The 22,989-nt window shown below is 41.2% G+C and overlaps 1 protein-coding gene across 6 annotated transcripts in view; it reads right to left on the bottom strand.

Annotated features, from left to right (window-relative positions):
• cngb1a (cyclic nucleotide gated channel subunit beta 1a) overlaps positions 1-22,764 on the bottom strand; it is a 36,928-nt gene extending 14,164 nt beyond the window's left edge. The window contains exons 1-24 of one of the 6 annotated variants that reach the window (XM_012923129.5): positions 22,580-22,758; positions 20,045-20,171; positions 19,449-19,488; positions 19,299-19,350; positions 17,178-17,280; positions 15,976-15,995; positions 15,846-15,860; positions 15,446-15,545; positions 14,924-14,948; positions 14,767-14,839; positions 14,090-14,184; positions 13,488-13,545; positions 13,108-13,137; positions 12,860-12,920; positions 12,734-12,761; positions 10,217-10,350; positions 9,177-9,274; positions 8,885-9,022; positions 8,655-8,696; positions 6,963-7,082; positions 5,125-5,139; positions 4,051-4,264; positions 1,843-1,879; positions 533-674 (exon numbers count right to left, since the gene is read on the bottom strand). In XM_012923129.5, the coding sequence (XP_012778583.3) occupies positions 533-674; positions 1,843-1,879; positions 4,051-4,264; positions 5,125-5,139; positions 6,963-7,082; positions 8,655-8,696; positions 8,885-9,022; positions 9,177-9,274; positions 10,217-10,350; positions 12,734-12,761; positions 12,860-12,920; positions 13,108-13,137; positions 13,488-13,545; positions 14,090-14,184; positions 14,767-14,839; positions 14,924-14,948; positions 15,446-15,545; positions 15,846-15,860; positions 15,976-15,995; positions 17,178-17,280; positions 19,299-19,350; positions 19,449-19,488; positions 20,045-20,170 (1,766 nt within the window). In that variant the 5' untranslated portion in view covers position 20,171; positions 22,580-22,758. Of the gene's footprint in view, positions 1-532; positions 675-1,842; positions 1,880-4,050; positions 4,265-5,124; positions 5,140-6,962; positions 7,083-8,654; positions 8,697-8,884; positions 9,023-9,176; positions 9,275-10,216; positions 10,351-12,733; positions 12,762-12,859; positions 12,921-13,107; positions 13,138-13,487; positions 13,546-14,089; positions 14,185-14,766; positions 14,840-14,923; positions 14,949-15,445; positions 15,546-15,845; positions 15,861-15,975; positions 15,996-17,177; positions 17,281-19,298; positions 19,351-19,448; positions 19,489-20,044; positions 20,172-22,579 lie in introns of all 6 variants that reach the window. The other 5 variants (XM_076885491.1, XM_012923130.5, XM_076885520.1 and 2 more) reach the window with 5 other exon arrangements.
• Between the last annotated feature and the right edge of the window lie 225 nt (positions 22,765-22,989).

Raw genomic sequence — 22,989 nt, 5'->3', positions numbered from 1 at the left:
ATATCTGAAGATTTCTGGTTATCTTTGAGATCAGCAGATACAAAAATACCACCTACTGGCCAATCGGATCTCTGGAAAAGCACGTCTCCATTCCTGTAAAATTCCTTGGATGTTTGTGTGCTGAAGGTTAACTGGGTTAACTTATGGAGCTGAAGACCACCTTCAGGTGACCTCTGACCCTGACAGTGATAACATGGGTATGTCAAACGTCCTTTGGTGTGCAGGCCTCTGAACATGGAGATATGAATCAGTTCAAACAGTTTCAGAAAGGATGGAGCTAAAGAAAGATTTAAGGAAACCATTTACATTGATTTTAACTCAGAGTTGTGTTTTTAATCATATTTGGAGCTGTTAGATGTTTCGCTCAGCAACTTTTAGCAGGACAAGAACAACCATGAAAGGATGCAAAGTTGGACATGAAGACAGGATAACACAGACATTAAACATGGATTCTTTCATACATTTACATGTCTTAGCGTGGTAACAGCGCCCCCTGAAGGCCGTGAGCAGCAGCATACACGTTGTGTGTTACCTGAGCTCTGGGGCTGTGAGATTGTTCGGTTCTGGTTCTGGGGTGGTGATAATCTGGGGGATGTTCAGACCTTTCCCTTCCATCACATCCATCGCCTCCACCTTCAGCTCTGAAGCTTCAGCCAAACGTTTACTGCAGTTTTCTGAGGACCAGAAAATAAATGCAGTTGGACCTCAGGCAACGTCTTCCTACACGAATCAACTCGCCCTCAACTGAACCGCATTTCAGGTCGACGTGTTAAACTGCTGTTTCCAAAGCACCAGCGCAACTTTAAACTTCTGCTTTCATTTATTTGTAGATGATAAAATGCTGATTGTTGCCTCTGGACACATCCAGAGGAAAAAAAAAGAAAGAACTGATGAGGTTTTATGGTAAGAAAAATGTGTATTTAAATAAATATATAAATTTTTATACGTTTACGGGCCAAGTGTGTTCTCCAGTTTACAGATGTGTGGTGTTTACAAGAGTTATTCATCACGCTGCTTCATGAAAATCCATCACCAGGGGCAACAACGTGGCAGATAAAAAACTCTTCAGTAACAAATCCCATCACACAGACTATCGCGAGGTAAACATGGAGATTCTGTTGCCCAGTTTTGTTGGTGATTCAGCTCTAAACGACTCATTAAAAACAGCAAAGGGACAAGCACACAGCCTACAGCAGCTCAGACATCCACCTCCTCCTGATTACCTGTGGCGCGCTTAGTTGGCAGCTGATGGTGAAGCACATCAGAGCTGCAGAGCATGATAGGAGTGAGGATGAGGGGGAAATAGGACGTTCGGAGGCACTGGAAGTGTGTTTGTTTGGTTTGGCACTTCAAAGGTTTCGATCTACACAGATTATCTAGTCTATAATCTATAAGGTGTCTCTAGGAGTCTGCTGGAGGGGGGTGGGGGTTACGGCTGCTAAGGATCCTGGGACTTGGAGTTAAGGCCCCTGAAGCGGCTGTAGATGCTCATACAGCACTGCTGCGCCTGCTTGGTGAGCTGCAACAGCTCCTGGGTCAGCTGGGTGAGCTCTGGCGGTGGTGCCGGCACGGACAGCGTGGGAGGGGTGAGGTTATGGTTACGCATCAGCTTTGTGCAGCTCTCCAGGCACTCGGCAGCATGAGGGAATCGAAGCAGAAAGCTCTTTATCGGAGAGCAAATGTCAGGAACTAGACAGAGAAACAGCAGTGAGAAGGGTTAGCGTTAGGGTCCTAAAACCGGACCAGTGAAGGTAACGAAGGGCAAAGAAATCCATGAAGAGAGCAGTCGGAACAAGAGAAACAAGAAGACCGAACAGATAAAACCTGATTTTTCAGTCTCACCTCCACATCCACCTTCTTCTGCTTCTGCTGTGCTGGTCTGAGAATTAAGAAGAAAACAATTATTAAAAACAAGATATAACTGTCAATCCGCCCTGCAGTCACAGGAACATGACATGGTTGAAATTTCCTTAGAAAACCAGTGAGTGATTCTCAAGTAGAGATGCTCTTTTCCAACTGTTTCCAAGGAACCACAGGAATTGGATTTCTCACCGACGTCCACACGAACTAATGACCTTTAACACCAACAGACTGATCTCCACGACAGCTTAGCCAGCTCGGTCCTCTGATGGAGACCACTCAATACACTGAAAGCTCAGGACAAAGTCAAGCAGCTGGAACTCCTTTCTGACATTTTAGGTGAAATATCTGGGATAATCAGAAGAAATTAATCAGAGATTAACTCTTCGAAGTACGTATAATTCAGGTTGTAGAGTGCTGGTTTAGGAAGTGAGAACATACCAAAAAAATTAAGACCAATAAATAACAATGCCAGTGGTATCTGGCACCAGGTCAGCAGATCTTTCAAGTCCAGAACTTTTTCTAATGTGTCCTCCAATAATAAGTTCTTCAAGTTCCTAGATTGTCTCTTTGACTTTCACCAGGTTCTTCCTCTTGCTCTCTGGGAAAGAAGCCACAAAGATTCAGAGCCACTTTGACTCGGTCTTTTGTACATTCCTCCTTACATTCCTCAGGTTCTCAGCTACACCTCCCTCTGTACTCTTCCACCTTCAAGCTCATGGAGGGACACCGATTCATTCCCAACCAGTCGAGAGACAATCTCTCCAGCTTGTGTTGGTTCTACCTCACATGGGGTCTCCTCCTGGTTCGACATGCAGCAGGCATGCAGGAGACATCCTGGGCAAATGATGAACCACTGCAGGTGGCTCCTTTTCAGTGTGTAGGAGTCATGGCTCTACTCTAAATGAGTTCCTCCCCTTCCGTCCAGAGTCCCTTCAGGAGAAGCTCTTTTCCACAGGATGTGTCCTCGATCTCATTCTTTGGGTCACTACCTCATGACTAGGGATGTGTACCGGTATCCGGTGCCATGATGGCACCGGTTCTGACATAAACGGTAGTAACCAGACCGAAAAGCAGCGCACATTTCAGTGCTTTATTTCGGTCCTTTTTTTTTTTTACTGAGATGTCACACACTTTGGATTCTAGCCAATCATTTTACCTTTGCGAGCGTAGTAGGCAGGCCCAGGTACGTCCGTTCTTTTAGAGCAGAGCTACAGATTAAAAATGCCCAAGGCGAAGCGGTCAAAGTCTGGCTGTACTTCACAGCAAAAGATGCAAACTCAGCAGCAACAAGTGCTTTAAGCTGATACTGTGATACTGTCAAAGGAGGTAACACCTCAAATCTGATGAAACACCTGGCGACGCATAGCATTTTTTTAAAAGCCGAGAAATGCGCCGTATTTGATAGCTTGCTGCGAGACCTCACACCGAGCACATCTACTGCGGGTGTGGTGCCTGTTATCGGACCCGGAGTTAGCAATATCCCCCAAGAACCCAAAGAGGAGAGTCCTGGCCCCTAGCCCTGCCAGTGTAGCAGACATGATGAGGATGATGATGCAGCAGCAGCCGTTCTTCTCTGCGTGAGTAGCTTAATGTTGTTCGTGTGTAATTTACGTTGAGTAGGCTAACCACGTTATTACATTAATGCATGTAAGGTGAACTAGCAAACACAGACGTAGTTACATGCGGCTGTCTTCTTGTTTGATGGCAGATACTCCCTTCACCCTGGCCAAAAAGGCTAAAATGACCAAAGAAAAATTGGGAAACAGTTAAACATGAGAGGTTTAGGACAAAGTTTGTGTTTTTTCCATTGTTTAAGCACTGCTTCCAGCCAAGAGTGATACCATATATGCCCCATAGCTGCAGAAAAGGCTAACATTGTTATCTTTTTACAAAAAGACAGCTAAACGAGGTTTTTGGACAAAGTGTGTGTTCTCCATTCTTTAAGCACCAGTTCGAGCACCAGTTCGAGCACCGTTTAAGCACCAGCACCATTTCAAAAGTACCGGTTTGGTACTGGTATCGGATAAAACCTAAATGATACCCATCCCTACTCATGACCAAAGGTGAGGGTAGGAAACTAGATCAAACAGCCCTTCTGTCAATCTACCGCTCACCTGTCAACATACTCGAACTCTTCTGCTTGGATCAAACTACCATCTACTGAAGCAGAATCCAGGAGACCATCACCTGATCCGTGGTAGTGGGTGGAGTTTCTGGAGGCAGTGGCTCAGGTTGTTGGGAGACTGGTTCTGCATCTGTTGAAGGAGTGGCTTCCTCTGGTGCTTCAGATTCAGTGGGTGGAGTTGGGGGCTTGTGGGTTTTGTCTGGAGCAGGCTCCACCTTTTCCACTTGAGTTGTTGCTTTGATTTCATCTTCAGCTGGGCAGACGTCTACCATGCACCTGGTGAAGAAGAGCAGCCGTCATTAACATCATAGAAGAGCGAACCAGACCTGCACAAAAGCTGCAGAGCTGATCCTTCCACTGACATCATCTGCACTGACAAGCAACAATTCACAGCAACGTTCATGTCAGAGTTTACAGTGTGAGGTGAATATCTCAGTGAGTTTCCTATGAGAAGCACGTGGGCACAGGAAAACTTACAATTGCAATGTAAGTGGCTTCTGTTTGAGGTATAATCTACTGTGGAAGGATCTGATAGGGAAATACTGACATTTGTACTCTTGGGTCCTGTTTTTCTAAATTATGAGACAAAATGTTTGCAACTGGTCAAACATTCAGGCATAAGGTTGTACCCTGAACCCCATGGGGCAAATATCTGAGGTGAGATCTTTTCTCATTTTTGCCGTTCACTGGATAACGTTGTTATTATGGGTAAGTGTGTACAGAGGACACGAATCGCATTTAAACACATCAAATTCTTTCTAGAAATGGTGAGCCAGTTTAGTTTGGTTTATTTTGTTAATTGTTGGCGGTTATATTAGAAATAACAGGATGCTGTCAGCATTATTTGGGAACATCAATATAATCGATTACAATACCTGCCCTGTTCAAGCAACACTGCTAAAGAAGACAACACTGGGCTGTGTCTGGGCCTGTTAGTATTTTTTTGTTCTAAGTAATCAAGGTAATCGATTATACAAAGCAAAATGTGCCCTCTTGGCTGTATCTTGGACTGAATCTTCAACTATAGTTAACCATAATGAAGCCACCAGAAGCAGGTGAAACACAGTAGCTGGCTGACAAAAACAGAACTGCTTTATTCTGTGTGGTTATACCGCCTATAAAAAAATCCAACCTACCTTTTGAGATCTGCCCTGATTCACAGAAGAAAAGTAGGCAAGACGCAGCAGAAAATAAAAGGTAAATGTAATCACTGGAAAAACTGAAAGAAGCAACTTCTACAGGAGTAGTGCATAGTAAACGTCTGGGCATAAAAACTATTTGAACCAAAGTCCTGCCCTGATTTCTGGATAACCATAAACTCTGAAAGCCCCTCTATACATACAACAAAGGAAACATCTAACGACAGAAAGTTAGTTGTTGGAGACCAAAGAGAGCTTTACCAGGAGACTCCACGTGAACCCATCATGCCAGTTTGCTGAAGTCAGGCCTTTGTCAGCGTAACGAAACAAGTACAACATGCAGTGAAAATGTGTTGCGTCCGAGCTGCAGACGTAGCCACACCATTCCAGGGCATTCGTGGCGATCGTGGCTCAAGAGTTGGGAGTTCGCCTTGTAATCGGAAGGTTGCCGGTTCGAGCCCCGGCTCGGACAGTCTCGGTCGTTGTGTCCTTGGGCGAGACACTTCACCCGTTGCCTACTGGTGGTGGTCAGAGGGCCCGGTGGCACCAGTGTCCGGCAGCCTCGCCTCTGTTAGTGCGCCCCAGGGTGGCTGTGGTTACAATGTAGCTGCCATCACCAGTGTGTGAATGGGTGGATGACTGGATGTGTAAAGCGCTTTGGGGTCCTTAGGGACTAGAAAAGCGCTATACAAATACAGGCCATTTACCATTCCTTTGGACCTAGCCAGGACCCTTACTGGATACTCGGAAGGAATCAAACTTACCACTACACTATCCAGCTGCCAAAAGCTTGCCCATTGTCTGCTTACCAAACCCCAGGATTAAACCAGGGACCTTTAGATCTACGGTGTAACGCTCTCCCAACTGAGCTACTTCAGCTGGCTGTGTCTGACATTCACCGTTAACAACAGGAATCAGCTTCTTAGGTTAAACCTGTGGTGTGAGGTTGTGTTGTTCAAAGTCTGGCCTGCTGTGCTTTTTGGGGCCGAGCTGTTATGACAGCTGGCTACGCTGGTGCAGATTAGGTTTGAACTTTTTATAAATATGCATTTATGTACAGGTGTCACTGATGTGACACATTTAAAATGTTTTCACAGAAGCACTGTATGGCCAAAACACATGTAGGAAATTAAACAATGTGTAGGCTGGACGTCATCAGTGACCCATCATAGGAAGGGCTGGATTTTGTTTTAACTACATGGCAAATTTTAAAAAAAGTCTCTAACATTCATCTTGGGTATACAGTTTAATTCAATTCAATTTTATTTCTGTAGCACCAAATCACAATACCAGTTACCTCAAGGCGCTGAAAGTTTAGTTTAACAACCGAATGACAACTTGAAGATTTGAAATGACCATTTCTCGTTAGGTCTTATTCATTGGCGCTAGAAAGGAGCCAAATAAAACCGGGTAGTGTTTTATTTGGCCAACCAACTCCTGCAAATACATTGGACTCTTTAGTACCCAGGCAACATTAGTGCTATGGAAAAGTAAACGAGCTGTGAACCAAGTTTGAGGAAAAAGCTATGGGAGAACTGACTGCGCGGCCCTCTGGTTTTATCCTTCAGGATGTTCTCCAAGTGACAAAACTGATTTCAGCTCTTAGTGCAGCGAGTCAAGTTCGAACAAACACCTGTTAAAAAGAAGAGATACCAGCCAGGAACGGGGCAGGACTTCAGTTTGCTCTAAAAAGATGTAAAAGGTTTAAAGCTTCATAAATCTGATAATGCCAGCAGGCACATCAGCCTCTTAGTGCACACTTGTGTGTGCAAACTATTTGAGTATCTTTTAGTTTCTTACTCTACAAGCAGACCAAATTCTATGACCAAACTTACTGATCAGATTTAGTCTCTTCCTCAACAGTGGTCTTGATTTTATCTTCCTCTGTCACTTTATTTTCCTCAGGACTCTGATTCTCTGTGCTGTCTTCACTGTCCTCCTGCAGGTTTTGTAACCTGAACAGCGTGCAGCAAATGTTAAATAAGATGGAGAGTCCCAGTCAGACACCTGAGACAGCTGAGCTCATCTTTCAACCATTCTGAAGCTAAAGGCGGTAGCGACAGAGCTAAGCAGAGAGCAGCGAAGGTGCATGAAGATGAAGCCTGCTGTTAAACTAAAAAGGCTAGACCAGCAGAAACTGTCCACAAACTACACTACTGTTATCCATGGACACATGGATATGCACACAGCAAACCTTTGGAGGCCTTATGTTGAAAATGTTGATAAAATATTTCATAACTCTACAAGAACAGAAACAAGTCGCACAGAGCGACAGCAGCGATCTCAAATCAATTTTCTATCAATTTAAAGAAAAACAGGCTGAATCCAACAATAACGCTTCCTATTCCAACAGCCTGTTCTTTGAATGGGACCTGAATGTATAGTATTTTTACGATTTCGTGCTCTAATTGTTTTAGATGTTCTCATAATTATAACATATAGAAGTTGGAATTTTTCAAGGTTTTATTTTTTTTGACATTTAATAACTAGTCGACTGGTTTGCGGAACCTGACTGATGTGGAAGGTCAGTGTTCAGGGAAGGATCTTACAGATGGCGTGACATAAAAACAGCTGTTATGAATGACACACCGACATCAGGGGTCTGTATGACCTGTATGTCCTGTACAGTGACATTGATGCCATACACCTTGGCTTTGTGTTGTTACATGACTTACTGTTGGCTAAGGTCAGTACAGTATAATGTTACATGTAGTACTAGTTAGTGTTAGCAGTTGTTTTTAACTTAGATGTAGCCAACTAGCCAATAAGCATTTACATTCCAGCGATTTTCTCAAGTAGTAACTTGAGGACACTACGGTTAGCTAGCTAGCTAACTTAGCTTACATAGCTATCTACAGAAATATGTTAGCTGTGTTATTAGCTAAATATAACACTATTAGCTAAATATGTTAGCTAATGTTAGCTGATAAAGTAACTTAGAAAAAACTAATTTATCTGCACAAACAGCCCTGGGAGTGAGGTGTGTGAGGTAGCTTACAAATCTTTAAGACTAACAAGTAAGCTAGTGTTTGCTTATATTAGCCAAGATTGACAGCTTTCAATCAAAGAGCCCCCATCAATAAAATGCTCTGCTGACGATAATCCTCATTTCCCCACACTTCAATTTGGCTAGACAGCATTCATTAGATGAAAAAGATTTTTTTCTAGTTATTGTTATCTAATGTTGCTAGCTAATGTGGCATCCTTTGATTTGAGTGCAATCAAAGATGAGAGAAACCAGCCTGTTGTTAAAGGCATCAAAGAGAGCTGGGAAATTTCTCTTTTCATGAAAGCGTACATGTTGCTGATAGGAGTTCAGCAGTAGCATGTAAGTTATTTAACACACTGTTCAACCCAACACTTGGAATATAAAGTGCTATGTGGATTGTGTTTGAGATAAGAACATTGTCTCACCTGTCCCATCACTTTCAGGTGATATAAAAGCTGCAGCAGCCTAAGCTAGGAGCACAAAAGCAGCATGTAAGACCCACAGCATTGTTATTTGGGCTTCACCAAAGGAAACTTACTCTGGATCATCCTCATTTTCTTCTTCCAGGATATTGGGCAGCCTGTTCAAAGCAAACAGGAGCAATTCGAGGTTTCAGGTCACGTTGGACTGTTTTCTGTTTACCATACTACTGCTCAGATGTTTGAGATACAACAAGGATCTTTTTTGATAAATCCCAATAAGCTCATAGGTTAGAGCACTTTGCCATGGCGCTGCTCATGCGTGATGTTTTGAATTGATGTTACTTACTGTTCATTGGACTCTGGTAGTGTTTCTATTACAATCTTAGCTGAATGCTCCACCTCGAGCTGGCGGACTGCCTCCTCCGCTGCCTTTCTGGCCATCTCCTCGGCCACACGAGCTGCCTCCAGACGCTCCTGCTGCAGCCTGTAACAAGATCAATCAATAGTCATGGATAGAAGAATTTATGTGACTTAAATAACAAAGACATCTTGCTAAAATTGCTCCCCAAGAACGCCCAAGAGACATCATCATCATCATCATCCTTATTGCACATATGAGACAAAAGACTGAGGCTAACCTTTCCTCCATGTGAGCTAGGACTGCCTCTCCAGCCTCCTTTTTGATGCTGTCAATCAGTGGACTCAACTCATCCACCTGTGATTCTGCATCTCCAGTCTGCAACCAGCCATGATTTTAGTTACTTAGCAACAGTTCACTCGAGCAGTCATCAGTCACCTAATGAACTCTGGTAGCACCATGATAACATTTACACAAGGCCTTTGTTAGTATTACCTTATCCTTCCCCATAGTGCTGAGACTGGAGTCTGATTCTGAAAACATTGTCAGACATAAACCGGTCCATGGCGCAAAAAAGGTTGGGGACTGCTGTCATATATCACACTATTTACCACAGTGTTTACAGTTCTCCTGCCATTTCACTTTTGCCATGGTACTGGAATACTGGTATCCTGGGTCTGCAAAACATACTATGATACAACCAGTACTACAGTGGTATTTGAAGTGCTGCAGTACCTAAAGTGCTTACTAAATAACTTATTCTGGTAGTACCAGTTTCCCACTGAAAGTGTTAATTCAAAAATGACCGTGGTAACATTTAGATGGCCACAGTACCAGCACTGGTATTAACACTTATCCTTCCAAATGCCACTGGGGTTATTGGACCCTTGTTCTTAAGGACAAAAGTTTATACACCATCTACAATCTTTACTACAGTGGTAATAGAAGTGCTGCCATTACTTTGGTGCTACCATAGTAGAGTGCCCTGTAGTTACTGTGAAACCATAATACCAAACATGGTACCATATAAATAGACACAGTGCCTACACTGGTACTACCATGTTGATTGTCCCATGGCATTGGGATACTGATATCCTGAAGGACATGTACTGGTAACTGAAGTGCTGTCATGCCTTTCTGGGACTACGACTGCAGAGCTGCTACCATACCATTCTTCCACATGGGTTAGTACCATGTTAGTACCATGTTACCTGTGGCAGAACTACAATTTGATTTAAAATACTTATGTTCATAGTGAGCATATTACACTGGTGTGGCTCAGAGCTGTGTGTTACAATCATGCGGTCAGGTCAGGCTCACCTCCTTTTTGGATGGCTTCACATCCTCTTTCTTCTCCAGCTGTGGCTCTTCCTTCACCTCCGGCTTTGTTTCCTTGACTTCTTCCTGTTCAATGTCCTCCAGCACCAGGTCTGTGTTCTTCTGTATGATACTGACTGAATGGCACATGGCAGGAAGAACAGGGCTGAAGACTTTCTCTATATTTATGTGTTTAGAAGTCTCCAAGAAGGTGCAGTAAAAGCTGGAGTATTCATTTAAAAGGTTGTAATAAGAAACATACATCAATCTAGTAATCCTAACAGATGGCTAGTATGAAACTTTTGCTTTAAAAAGGTTAAAGTAAAGAAATGGACTGTGTTTGGGGTAATTCAGGTAATTCATACTGAGTAACTGCATTTTCATTCGTTTTAGATGTGCGGGTTTAATTATTAGAACGTCTAGATTTTCAAACGGCTCCTTTTGATCCATATTGTGAAGTATTTAAGCACCTGCTACTTAACTGGCATGTCTGAAATAAATATTTTAATTGAAGAATTTAGAAATAAATGTGCTTTGAGTCCTAAAAAAGCTTAAGTTGCTAGAAATGATTAGATTTTTGAACAGTTGATAACTGATTGATTGGTTGGTTGATTGATAGGTCTATTGCCCTTTTCAGGTTTATAACAACAACACAACAGACACCTTTTTTCCAAATAATGTCTTTATTATAATAAATATTAAGCAAAAGGCTTCCTTTGTAGTCGTCTGCAATGATTTAGCAAAAACCTTCAAAGGGGACCAGTTGTGCTTTACCTCAGTTTCTGGCTGGTATCATTTTAATATGAATAAACATATTTATGTTTATTTGTATTCAAAGTTTCAAAGACTACGCAGAAGTCACTTGCTACAGGAACAGCACCCTCATGACGTACAGGCAGTACATCTCAAAAACACAAGGTGCTGCCCCTCTGTAGGCTTCCATAAGTCAGGCAATCAGAAGGCATTGGGCTTTTAGAGATGGGTACCTTGAAGAGACGGGAGCTAAAGCAGCTAGTTTCAGACAGGAAACTACATAAAGGGGCAATATACGATAAATAAGAATTATTTTCACCTGAGAATCTTGCCAAGTTACTCTGGTTAAGTTCCAGGATTAAAAGATTAAAGAGCTGGAAATGAGAACAACTGGTCCCCTTTACCAAGCAAGCAGTTGACGTGGACTACCAGCAATCCAGAGTTCCCAGTATGAAGGGGCACCAAAGGCTTGGACTTTAAACAGAGCATAGCAATAAAGACTTCCTAATCATAACTGGTGTTCATTAAAGGGGACATATTCTGCTTTTTGTTTGTTTTCCTTCAAATATCTCCTGTTCAGATGGTGGAAGTTCATATTAAACATGGGCAAAGAGTGAGATTAACCCTAATATGGTCATCTCAGACACGGATGCCCCGCCCACCTTATAAAGGGCAGCTTATCATAAGAAAGGGGGAGGAGCTAACATAATGTTTTAGACAAAGAAAGAACTTTGTGAATGAACAACGACCCGGTGTGAGACAAAGGATTATTTTGGACTTTGAATCATGCAAAGCTACTCTGTTAGAGTCAAACAATCAAAACAGGGAGCAGAAGCAGAATGAGTCCCCTTGAATAAAATCATACAATTGTGCCCCTTTTCTAAGTTTAAGTTCCGCACGATGGCTGTGCAAAACAAAAGCAGTGCAGCTTTGTGAGCGCTACAGGACTGAATCTTGCCGTAGCTGTGCGCAAACAGCTCTGAGTGTCCGTCAGTCAGTTAAAGTGTCTGCTGCTGTCAGTGTCAGTGTGAGCGACTCTGTCCCGCTCTTCCTTCTCCTTTTATTTTAAGGGGCTCTGTCCGCCTTTCCCCCCTGAAACAGAAGGAGAAGAGCAGCCCAGTTACAGTCTGCCTCATCACTGACACCAACCCCTGACCTACCACTAACCAATCAATCAATTCGCCAGTGCACGTGTCACAGAATAATATAAATGGGGTCTTCTAAAAAAATAGATGTAGTAAGAAAATTACTTTTTAATTGACTTAAATCTGTAGCTCGGTTTAGGGTGTTTGTCATCGAAAAGTTTGGTTGTAACAATGAAACGCGAGAAATTTCCCACCTCACTTCTATTAAATCAGTAAATGTTTTTATATAGAACTTTAGTATATTTAATGAAGGCATCCAAACAACCAAATGCATTTTACACCCACTCCAAGAGTCACAGTGTAAGGATGAACCAGGTTTTCAGTCAGCATGATTTCTATAACCAACTTTCAGCCAACTTCAGAAAGTCTATATTGGGATCTTCATGTGTCAGTGGTGGCTGCTCAAAACAAGCTACAGCATATAAAAAGTCTCCTTTTCACGTGCATTTATATCGGATCATCGAGCTGCGTTTCCTGTTGTATTGTTCCCTTTGGGATGGATGGATGTAAATTATCTGTATCTCAGTATTTTCTGTCCAAGCTGCTCATCGTACAATTGGCCACTAATAAACTCACAACTGAGTGTGATGCAACTCTGATGTTGGTTTGTTGTTGTACTTACTGGTCTGCACCTCGTCATTTCCTGCATCCTGTATGAAGGAAACAGATGACACCTTCAGGTCACCTGACCTAACTGGAATTTTATGGCATGTTTGCGAGAGCTGAGCGTCGTGTAACAGCAACTCACCGACTTCTGCACGGGCTGAGGCAACATGCGACCGATCCCATTGACGATCCAGCCCATCATGCTGGAAGAACAACAAGAAGAGTTGACTACAGTCAACATCCGCATAGAATCATGGAGGTATGGTTTGTTTGGTTTTCAGGACCAAACCTGACGCTGAACTGCTTTTCTTCTGTCTGGACTAACGCTAGCTTCCCTGCTAACAAGGACAAAATACTTTTCTATCTCAACATAAACATGTTTCCACTTACTTTGGTGGCTCCTCGGCTTCCTTGGTGGACCTGTGAGGACAAAAGTAGGAGAGACCTGAGCTTCCAGCTTTGAAAAATCAAGCAAAGCTGCCTTAAACCTGCATTCTTCCTAATAACCAGCAGGGGGCGACTCCTCTGGCATGATTTTGTAGAAGGCTGTGAGAAAATGTACTTCCTGCTCACCTGATCTCTGAGCTAAGTAACACCTTCCGGTGAGTTTATGGTCTCAATCACTAGTTTTAAATCTTACCGAATGAAACATGATGCTCATTTTGTAAATTATGGTCCAATTTAGAGTAAAATAGATCATTCCGCAGGGCCTGATTCCCTTTTAAAGACTTTAAAACAGGACACAACACTGTGACAAAGGTTTGACTCACTTCTCGGTCTCTGGGGCTGGTTTGGGGACAGGTGGAGGAGCTGGAGGCGGAGCTTCAGCTGTTTAAAAGGGGAGGAGCAAATCATATTAGCACAATTTTACAAAACGGCACCACTGAATCCTAAAGTTTTACATGTCCAAGAAAAGGCATCTGGCAGAAAGAGGCTAAGTAGAATTACAGATGTTGGACGCAGCTTACACTGCTGTTAGCAACTGCATTTATAGTTAAAAAAAAATCAGAAAGCTGTCATCAGTTCGTAAAGATTTTCTTGCTGAATAATATCTAAACATGTATTTCCATAAAATGCTGATTCTATTGGTTTTTGTGAAGGTTATCTACAACTATGCTGACCTCTGTGTTTTCAACCAGGACCAAATATCACAAAAGTACAGCCAGTCGAAGGTGATTAAATGTCCAAATGTTTGTTTTAGAAAGAATAAGTACTCTCTTTTCTCCAGCTGTCAGCAGAACATGATGTTTCAGGTGAGCTCAACCAAGCAAAGCAGTTCAAATCAAACATTTACCACCACAACATGAAAGAAAATCTCTGAGCTAAATAGGTCTATAATGATGATTTGTGGCTGAATGAGAAGTAAAGATACCTTGAGCTGGAGCTTCAGCCTCCGTTTTTGAGCGAACATGGATCTCTGGCTGAGGAACCACCTTCTCGATGCCCTGTTTGATCCAGTCTATCATGCTGTGAGTAAGAACACAGGCAGATTGAAATATCACATGAACAGTTAGCTCCTGTGAGGTGGCTGAGTTCTGTTTCTTTGTGTTAACCTTCTGTTTATGTCTTGTTTGTCTCATTTTCTCCTCTGTCTATCTCAAGTTTTACTTCTTGTTTTGCTTAATTATCTTCACCTGAGTCTCATTTACCCATCCATCTCTCACCTCTAACATCTGATGCAGCGGTCCACAACCTTTTATGCCAGACAATATTTTCACGGACCGGCCTTTAAGGTGTCAAAGATAAATACAACAAAATAAAACCAGAACCAGTACCACAAAAAAGAAGATTTATTCATAACACAAGGAAAAGACCTGGGGAAACAGAGTTAACAATAAAGACATTTAAAAAATAAAATTAAAAAACGATAAAAATCTTGAAAACCATGAATTTCACACCTGAGCCTCAGCCCTAGTGGCCCGGTACCAAATGGCCCGGGGGTTGGGGACCGCTGATCTAATGTATAAATAGTTCTGTCCGCCCCTGCATCTTAATAAAACACAGACGCTTATTTAAAGGAAAGATAATGTTGTAAAACAGGACGCTGACCTCGGTGGCTTGTTTTCAGTTTTGTCATCTCGGTCCAGTTTCACCTCCACCACAGTAACCGGAGGCTCTGCAGCTGAAAGACAAGGAAAGTGATGATTGACTGAGCAGCAGCTAAAATCCAGTCCGTGTCTGCAAACATATTCAGGTCTGTTCTCACCTGGAGCAGGTGCAGCCTGACGCACCTGAGGAGAAACAAGCATGTAACCAAGGCAGGAATATTTTTGGTAAAAGCTAAAAATATGATCATGGAGATGGAAACACTGCAGAATCTGTAATCAATGATTTCCCAATGTTTAAGATTACTTTTAGCTTTCCACACACTGTTGGGGTTTCAGATTGTGTTCAGGATTTCTTTAAATGATTGTGGTGGATGTTGGACTTTAGCAGAACTTTTAAAAAAAGAACTATTAATGATCTAAACACTCCAGAGTCAGATGTGTGTTTTTGTTTAAAATAAAATTGAAATCAGAGATGTAAATTAGCTTTAATAACTTTAGCTGACAGTCGATGGCCGGGTTTGGTCAGATACTTAAAACAAACACTATTTACAACAACAGTGAGACCTTCAAAATATGCTGACTGCTTAGGTGCAATTAAGGACTGGCCAGGAGTAACTTGGCCGAGACATGAACAGCTTTCAGATGAAGCTGCTGGAGTCCATCAGTCAGTGCTGGCGTACCTCTGCCGGCTGCTCAGCTGTGGGCGGCTCTTTGCTCTTCAACTCAGGCTGAGGAACAACCTTCTCCAGACCCTGAGATATCCAGGCAATCATCCCTTTGCTAAGGAAGAAACATGCATTAATAACTGTGAGAGGGATTTTACGGGACACTAGGAGGCGCTGCAGAAGATCCAGCGAAGCTTAATGAAGGATTAAACAGGAGCTCGCTATCTGGCATCTGATCTATTGGTGCTTTTCGTAAAGAATCTCGATCTCTGGCATCCTGCCTTTGATAAGCTGCTCACTATTTGGCATTCCGCTCATTGATAGGCTTTTCAAGCTGCTCACTATTTGGCAATATGCCTGCTGATCGGCTTATGAATCAGATTAGTATTTAGTTTTTATTATGGTGGTTACTCACTCGTCTTCGGGTTTACTGTCAGGGCAGAAAATGCAAAGTCCATTACTGAGTCTAACAGTTCTGACGTTTCCGGCTTCTACACAAATATCACGAGACTGAACACAGAGCTGTTTCACACACAGCTGTTTACCTGGCTGGTTCAACTTCCTCCTGTGAGTAGGCAGCATGAGTGAAAAGAGAAGGAAACACTATGAGAACAATAAAAGAGCTGGACCTGAAAGAACTGCTGGATCCAGCTGCAGCAGATGTTCAAATCGATCAGACCAAGACTCGTAAAAACATCAGCGTTTTCTGAATCACAAACTAACTTCTCAAACTGGCCCTACGAGCGCTTTCAGAGAGACATCAAGCAGGTGTGGGGTTCAGATGAAGCTTTCAGGAAGGACTACAGGTATAATCCTGGGAAACTGTTATGGTGAGATTGTTAGCCAATTATAAAGATAGTGAGCATTCAGGGTCAGGTCAGGTCTGGACACTAGAAGAGTCGATCATGCTTGGAGAATATAAGTCAGCAGAAGAAATGGGCAAAGAGATCAGTTTCTGACTGTAAGTGGTCTCTTTGTGTCTCTGCTTCTGTTTATTTTTGTCTTTTTGTGACTCCTATTATTAAAAGAAGGAACAGTTTATGTTCTGGAAGGTTCACAGCACACTTAAACCACTAGTGAGATTTTAAAAAGTATCATTATTATGCAAGACTTCCGTTTGCTGATTTCTCCTCTGCTTTTAACAAGATGCAGCCTCATATTTGTGCGAGAGCGCGAGTCTGTCCAGGTCCTTGTTAACGGACAAATGTCCAGTGGGATTGTGTGAAGCTCTGGTTCACCTCAGGGCTTTGTTCTGGCACATCTTCTTTTTATTATGTACACCGACATCTGCAGGACGTCTTATGAGAACAGAGCACTGTGATCCCGTTTTACCTGAATTTGTAAAGTGGTGTGATGATAACTATCTGGAGTTAAATGTGTCAATAACAAAGAAAATGATTATGTAGTTGATCATTTTTAGACATTTCTCCTTGTATTCTAGTTTTTATCTTACTTTTAATGTATTTATTTATTTATTGACCTCATTGTTGTCGATCTCTACCTTGACATGCAACAGTGTTTGTGACTAGTGGCTCTGTGTGTGTAAGCTGCGATCAATTTTCTGTTTTTTGAAAATCTAAATCTGAAAAACTGAAAAACTGACTAAGGGCTAAAATCAGGACTGCCACCTTGTAAACCAACAGAGATTTCATCTGATGTTTATGAAACCTCACAGACTTATCTTTTTGAAAAATGTAGCTTGAGTCTGACTCTGCGTCAGACCCAGGGTCGTTTATCAGGACCTCACCTTGGCAGTGGAGTTTGCTCGGCTCATTTTCGGTGAGACTGCGGGTTGAGGCAAAGCGCCGCTGATCCACGTCAGCATGCCGCTCTGAGACCCAGCTGCTGGGCTGAGGATGTAAACGTTTAAATTCAGGCTTTTTATTCACTCTCCTGGAACAAAGCAAAGATTTTTTTTCCCTTCTAAAGTAACACTGAACCGAAATATAATCAGGGCTCAAAATCAAAAATGCTACTGAAATTATGCAGATTGTTTAAAGGCTGAAAAACATAAAGAGATATTTAATCTTTAGTGTGTACAAGGAAAATGTCCCTGGTTACTTCCCTCACTGGAGTCAGAGGTAAGAAAAAAGGTACTAAAATCATTAAGAAGGGAAAAGTCTCTTAGCAAGCTAATGGTGCATTCTCCAGGGGAGTATTATCACAGATAAAATTAAACTATGAGACATTCACAGTGAAGAATCCATCATTAACATCATGTTTCCATCGTGTAGTACTGTATTTTTGGACCATAAGGCACACCGGATTATAAGGAGCAAAACAAAACACTTTACTCAACTAGTTCTTCTTGCTTCCTCCACTTCTGTACCAATGATTCATTAATATTGAATTCTCTCACAGCTGCTCTATTCCCATGTTATTGCAGTATATTAAAGACTAACTCGTATTGTGGATGGATTATCTCAGTTGTTCTCCTGACTGAAGTTTGGCATTTGTCCCTAATGATCGGGAACCCTCACGTTAACTTTTACTGAATGGAAAAAAGTTAGTGTTTATCCACCAGCTTCACGGTGTTTATGTTATGCTAACATAGCTGTGCCGCTAGCCACCACGTAGCACATCATTATATACCAGCTAGCCCAACTTCAGTAACCCTACAAATGTCACTACTGTTTAGTTTTCTGTCTTCATTTATGTTGGAAGTGATAGCAGAGCTGTACGTTTGAATTGTTTCAGAAATCTCTCAGTCAGAACATGCTATATCATGCTCAGGTGGAAGCTAGCGAGCTAACTTCCTGCTAACTTCTAACTCTGTTAAATTTAATAAATCCTGTTTTCATGGATGCCTGGATTTTAAACTTAATTGTTACACCTGGTAAAGCAGCAACGCTGATCATTTTATTACAGATGAAAGAATTTAGACAGTTTGTAACTCTCAGTGATGCTGCAGTGTTCGTTTGACTTTGGGACCTGAAGCGGACGGAGTTTTGGATCCAGATTACTCTGCGAGGCTCCTGACTATGGCAGCCGTAATGCTCCAACAATCCATCAAGCGGTGCGGCTTCATAGCTTACCAAAGTCGTACTAAAACATTTTTTTGAAAGATTTTTGAGTGCCGTGTAGCACATAAAATCAGTTCGAGGTCAGTAAGCACAACCAGAATTCTTATATAAGGCGCACCGGATTATAAGGGGCACTGTTGATTTTTGAGAAAATTAAAGGATTTTAAGTGCGCCTTATAGGCCGAAAAATACGGTAACTGTTAATAAAGTCTAACAGCTGAATGAAACAGGAATTTTAGAGCTATTAGTACTCATTAGTAAATCTGTATAATATTAGGTTTTAGGATTAATAAAACCTTTAAGTTAGGTTTTACTGAAAAATAATAATAAAAATAAAAACAATAAAAAAAACATTTTATAAAATGTCATAAATATCCAGCTATTTTTTCTATAGAAGTATTAAGAAAATTCAGAGGAAAATTAGTTTTTCAGTTATCTTTGAAGGACTAGGTTAGCATTAGATTTCAGCTAATTTAGCAGCAGTTTAGGCTAATGTAGCTATCAGCCATAGCTTGAACTGGGAACTCAGAGTTGTATATTTATCAGTTGTACCATAATGTTTGTTATAATACTGTTCATGTGTACTTTTCCAAACAAATAAACTCATTTGGAAAAATATTTGTCCTTATAAATAAAACCAGTGTGTGTTGGGATTTGCTGGAAATACAGTTGTAACTTGCGTATAAATAACAACTAATTTTTATGCAACTATGAGGAAAGGTTTCAGGAAATAAGGAGGAAAATATGAGCTGCACTGCTGGCTCCTTTTGTATAGTTTAGGTTTAACATTGTGTTTAAGTTTAAACATTGTGTCTTGTGTGGTATATTTGCAGGTTATAACTTACCCATTCTCCGCTCCTGTCTGAGGTTCCTGCATTGGTTTTTCAGCTTTTGGTGCTGTCAGTCAAACATTGATATATGTTTAATATTTTTAAAAAACAAAGATGCCGACTGAGCTACACAAAGTTAAACGATTTGCATGTGAATGATCTTACTTTCACTTTTGACTTCATCTTGAAACTTCACTTTCTTCTCCTGTTTAACACACAAAGTCATCTTATATATATTTAACTAAAATAATGCATAAAAAGTAACAGTGCAAATACTACTTCTGGATAAAAGTATTAGTATCATGATGGACATTTAGCACACACACTTCAACACCATAGTTTACAGAATCATGATAGTCCATATGGATTTGACAGTGACCGTAGTGAATTTCCTGTTCATTTTCTCTGATCAGTTTCAGAAAAAAGAGTTTTAAGCCTTGAAACAAGCCAATTAGCTCCAAGCTGAATCAAGATTATTAAAAAAAATATTTGATTTTGATGATGAGTTTCAGGTTCAAATAATGGGTCTCAACATTTCCATAGTAACGGTAACCTCCGCCAATCACCAACATTGTTGTTTCAGTTTAATATTAGACATTGTTAATAACATGTGTTTTTGTTAAAGTGTGGCGGTACCACACAGACTTGTGGTTTCCAGAACAGCACAAAAATTTGAGTTATTAAGGCAAACAACCCATTCTGCCTCACAATGCTCCGTAAACATGACACAATAAAACATTTTTTAGTTGGGCAAAGCTTACAGTAACTGGAGGCGGAGCAGCTGCAGGGGGCGGGGCAGGAGCAGGGGGCGGGGCAGCATCCTTCTGTTCTTCTGATTTTTTGGGCTCAGGCGGCTGGGGAACAACTTTGACCACCCAGCTCAACATCCTCAAAGAAGAAGAACAGACACTGTCAGCCATTACAGTGTGAACCTATTACTAAATATTATCGTCTTCTTCATGTCAGGGCAGGCTCTGTGTTTACAATCACTACGGAAACGCCTGTGGATATGAGGACACATGGAAACCAAACACAATTAGCTTCCCGCTGCACTTAATGGTGTTTAGATCATGTCTGGCTGAGTGTCAGTCCGAATTAGATCAGACCGATGCTGACCCTAATCCTCCACAGGAGGCCTGGCAGCACAAAACGGCTTTTCACTGCAGCCATACGTTCATTTACACTGGTCTCCAGTTTGGCACTTTTACTTTCTAATTGGGGTATGTGCCAATTAACCAGTTGGGAAGCTGACTAATTTGTTAGTCAGTTTTCCTTTTTTCCAGTTCTAAAAAAGGAAAGCCAACATGGAAAGATGTGAACATGTTATATTTATATTCTAAAACACTGCATTTGATAATGAAATACAACAACATTACCATAAATTTAACACTGAAGTATATTGTGTTTACGTTATTAGTCTCTATCTGGCTTGTTTTCAACCACAGAACAAAGTTGACGCGTTAACTGGTAAAGCTGCATGATTATTGTGATAAAATGCAACGTTAGCATTATGCAATGTGTTTTTAGGGTACAGATGTTACCATTTTAGGGCTGTCCCACAAAAACCACCGACTGACTCATGACGACCTGGCATCAGGATCAAGGCGCAGCAATGTGAAAGTATGTTGCGTGCATTGAAATAATGGACTCATCTAACAGCCTGAAGTCTCTTTGTTTTTCTGGAGTTTAAAGGTTGGTCGACTAAAAATGTCTTTTTCAGTGTTTAGTTGGACTAAGTCACACTAAAGAATCAGCTGTTTATTTTTTATATTTATATTTAGTTTTAATATATTTAGCTAGGTTAGCTAGCCTGGTTTCATATGCTACAATTAGCATCTTGATTACCGTCGCAAAGCTAATCAAGCCGGGTTGTATTAGCAGATAACATCACAGACTCACCTTTTTTTTTTTTTTTTAAATATACGCAAGTCTAGCTTTAAAAAGTAAAACTTAAGGATTCATCTGTCTGTGTCTTCATGGTGTCTGTGTCTCTCTCACTTTTTGTTTTTGTCTATAAAGTAGCTGCTAAGCTAGTTGGCTCTTTCGCCAGGTGAGCGAATCAGCTGGTTTAGGAAAGCAGTAGAGCTTTTCGAATTGACTGGTTATTCTTTTTAGACTTTCAGATAACTGCCAAAAGAGAGAGCTTCCTAACTGATCGAACCCTCAGGTTAAACCAGATTTATCAAAACTAATCTGGACCATTGTTTTCATCCTGTAAAGTAACTAAGTATATTTTTTAAGTTACTTTCATTTTATGCTTCTTTATGCATCATCACCTCCTTATTTATGAGGTAAATATTCTACCTTTTGTTGCATAATGATGCGTTACACAAACCGTAAACTTAACCAACGAACCATATAAAGAGATATTATTATATTTCAGGAGTGTAATATTTAAAAACAGAACACTTACACATTGAATTAGTGCATAAATGATATTTTTACTTTTGCACTTTATATTTTGGGTTAATTAATACTTTCACATAAGTATATTTTTAATATAGGCTGATTTTTTGGATTTTAAAATTAGTGTAGTGCCACTTTTTACTAAAAGATTCGATTTTTGTTTCCACACACTGCAGCTCATTATTTGTGTTAAGTCAGTTTTAACTCTGTCATCCCAAATTACAAATTGCTCTCAAAGGATTTCAGAGTCACCAACACCCTCCAGCTTCAGTTCAGGTAAAGAAAAACTCACAGAAGAGCACCTCTGGTGAGTTTACAGCAGACATAACTCGGAGTTTTAAACCATTTTGACTTCATGAGCTCAAAGTTACTTAAATATACCCCTCACCCGGTTCAATTTTGCGACTTTGGGAGCTCTCCTGTTGATGCTTATGCTAAAATGTTAAAAAAGAAAAACATCTTTTGAAAATTCAACAGAAACCACGTTTAATTAATCTCTGCCTCAGTTAGACCTCCACAAGACCCAAAACTGGGGATCAATATCAAACAAATGAGTGTGTGTTAGCAGAAGTTCACGGCATCAGCAGCAATCAAGTTTATCAAATTTACAGGACAACCTGATAAAACCACAGACCAAGAAGAAAACAATAGTTATGGTTCAGCCTTGTGTCTCCTGCCCTGATTCGTTGGTTCAGGAAGCTCAAATTGAACTATAAGTATAAACAAATTTAAAGAGTACAAATCACCAGCTACTACCATTCGAAACCAGGGCATGCACCTGAACTGTAAGCGAAACAAGGCACCTAATCGACTTTATTTCATTGTTCTCAAAGCTACGCAGCATCCATGGAGGTGTCAGTGGTCAAAGTGTTGGGCGTCTCTTGTCCTACCTGAGTTGCTCAGTTGGGGTCCAGCAGCATCCCACAGAGCTGCGGGGAATAAGCCGTGTAGACCTGCAGGGATCTGAACACTGTGGGAGGATTACGCAGGAACTCTGCTAACAAGATTACTAAGCCGATGAAAGGCAGAGCAGGGCAAGACATGGAATCAGGTTACACTTTCAGAAGCTGAACCATGAAGGGAACCACAGTCCTCAAACCAAACCACAATGGTTTATCAATAAAGTTCAGATCTATCCAGCAATCGGACACCAAATAAATAACTGAAAAACAATCTTCCGATGGAAACCTTGGGTACCATCGATGTAAACATTATCCCCGACCAAGAACATCCCCTCTGTGCAAATGGCAACAGCCGACCCCTAGTCAGTCACTCTTTGCTAAGGAAGAGCTCACTGAGC

This window comes from Maylandia zebra, linkage group LG1, assembly GCF_041146795.1.
Source record: "Maylandia zebra isolate NMK-2024a linkage group LG1, Mzebra_GT3a, whole genome shotgun sequence".
In the NCBI taxonomy this organism is placed as follows: Eukaryota; Metazoa; Chordata; class Actinopteri; order Cichliformes; family Cichlidae; genus Maylandia; species Maylandia zebra.
Note: the sequence above shows the minus strand (reverse complement) of the source record. Positions and strands in the feature narration are given on the sequence as shown.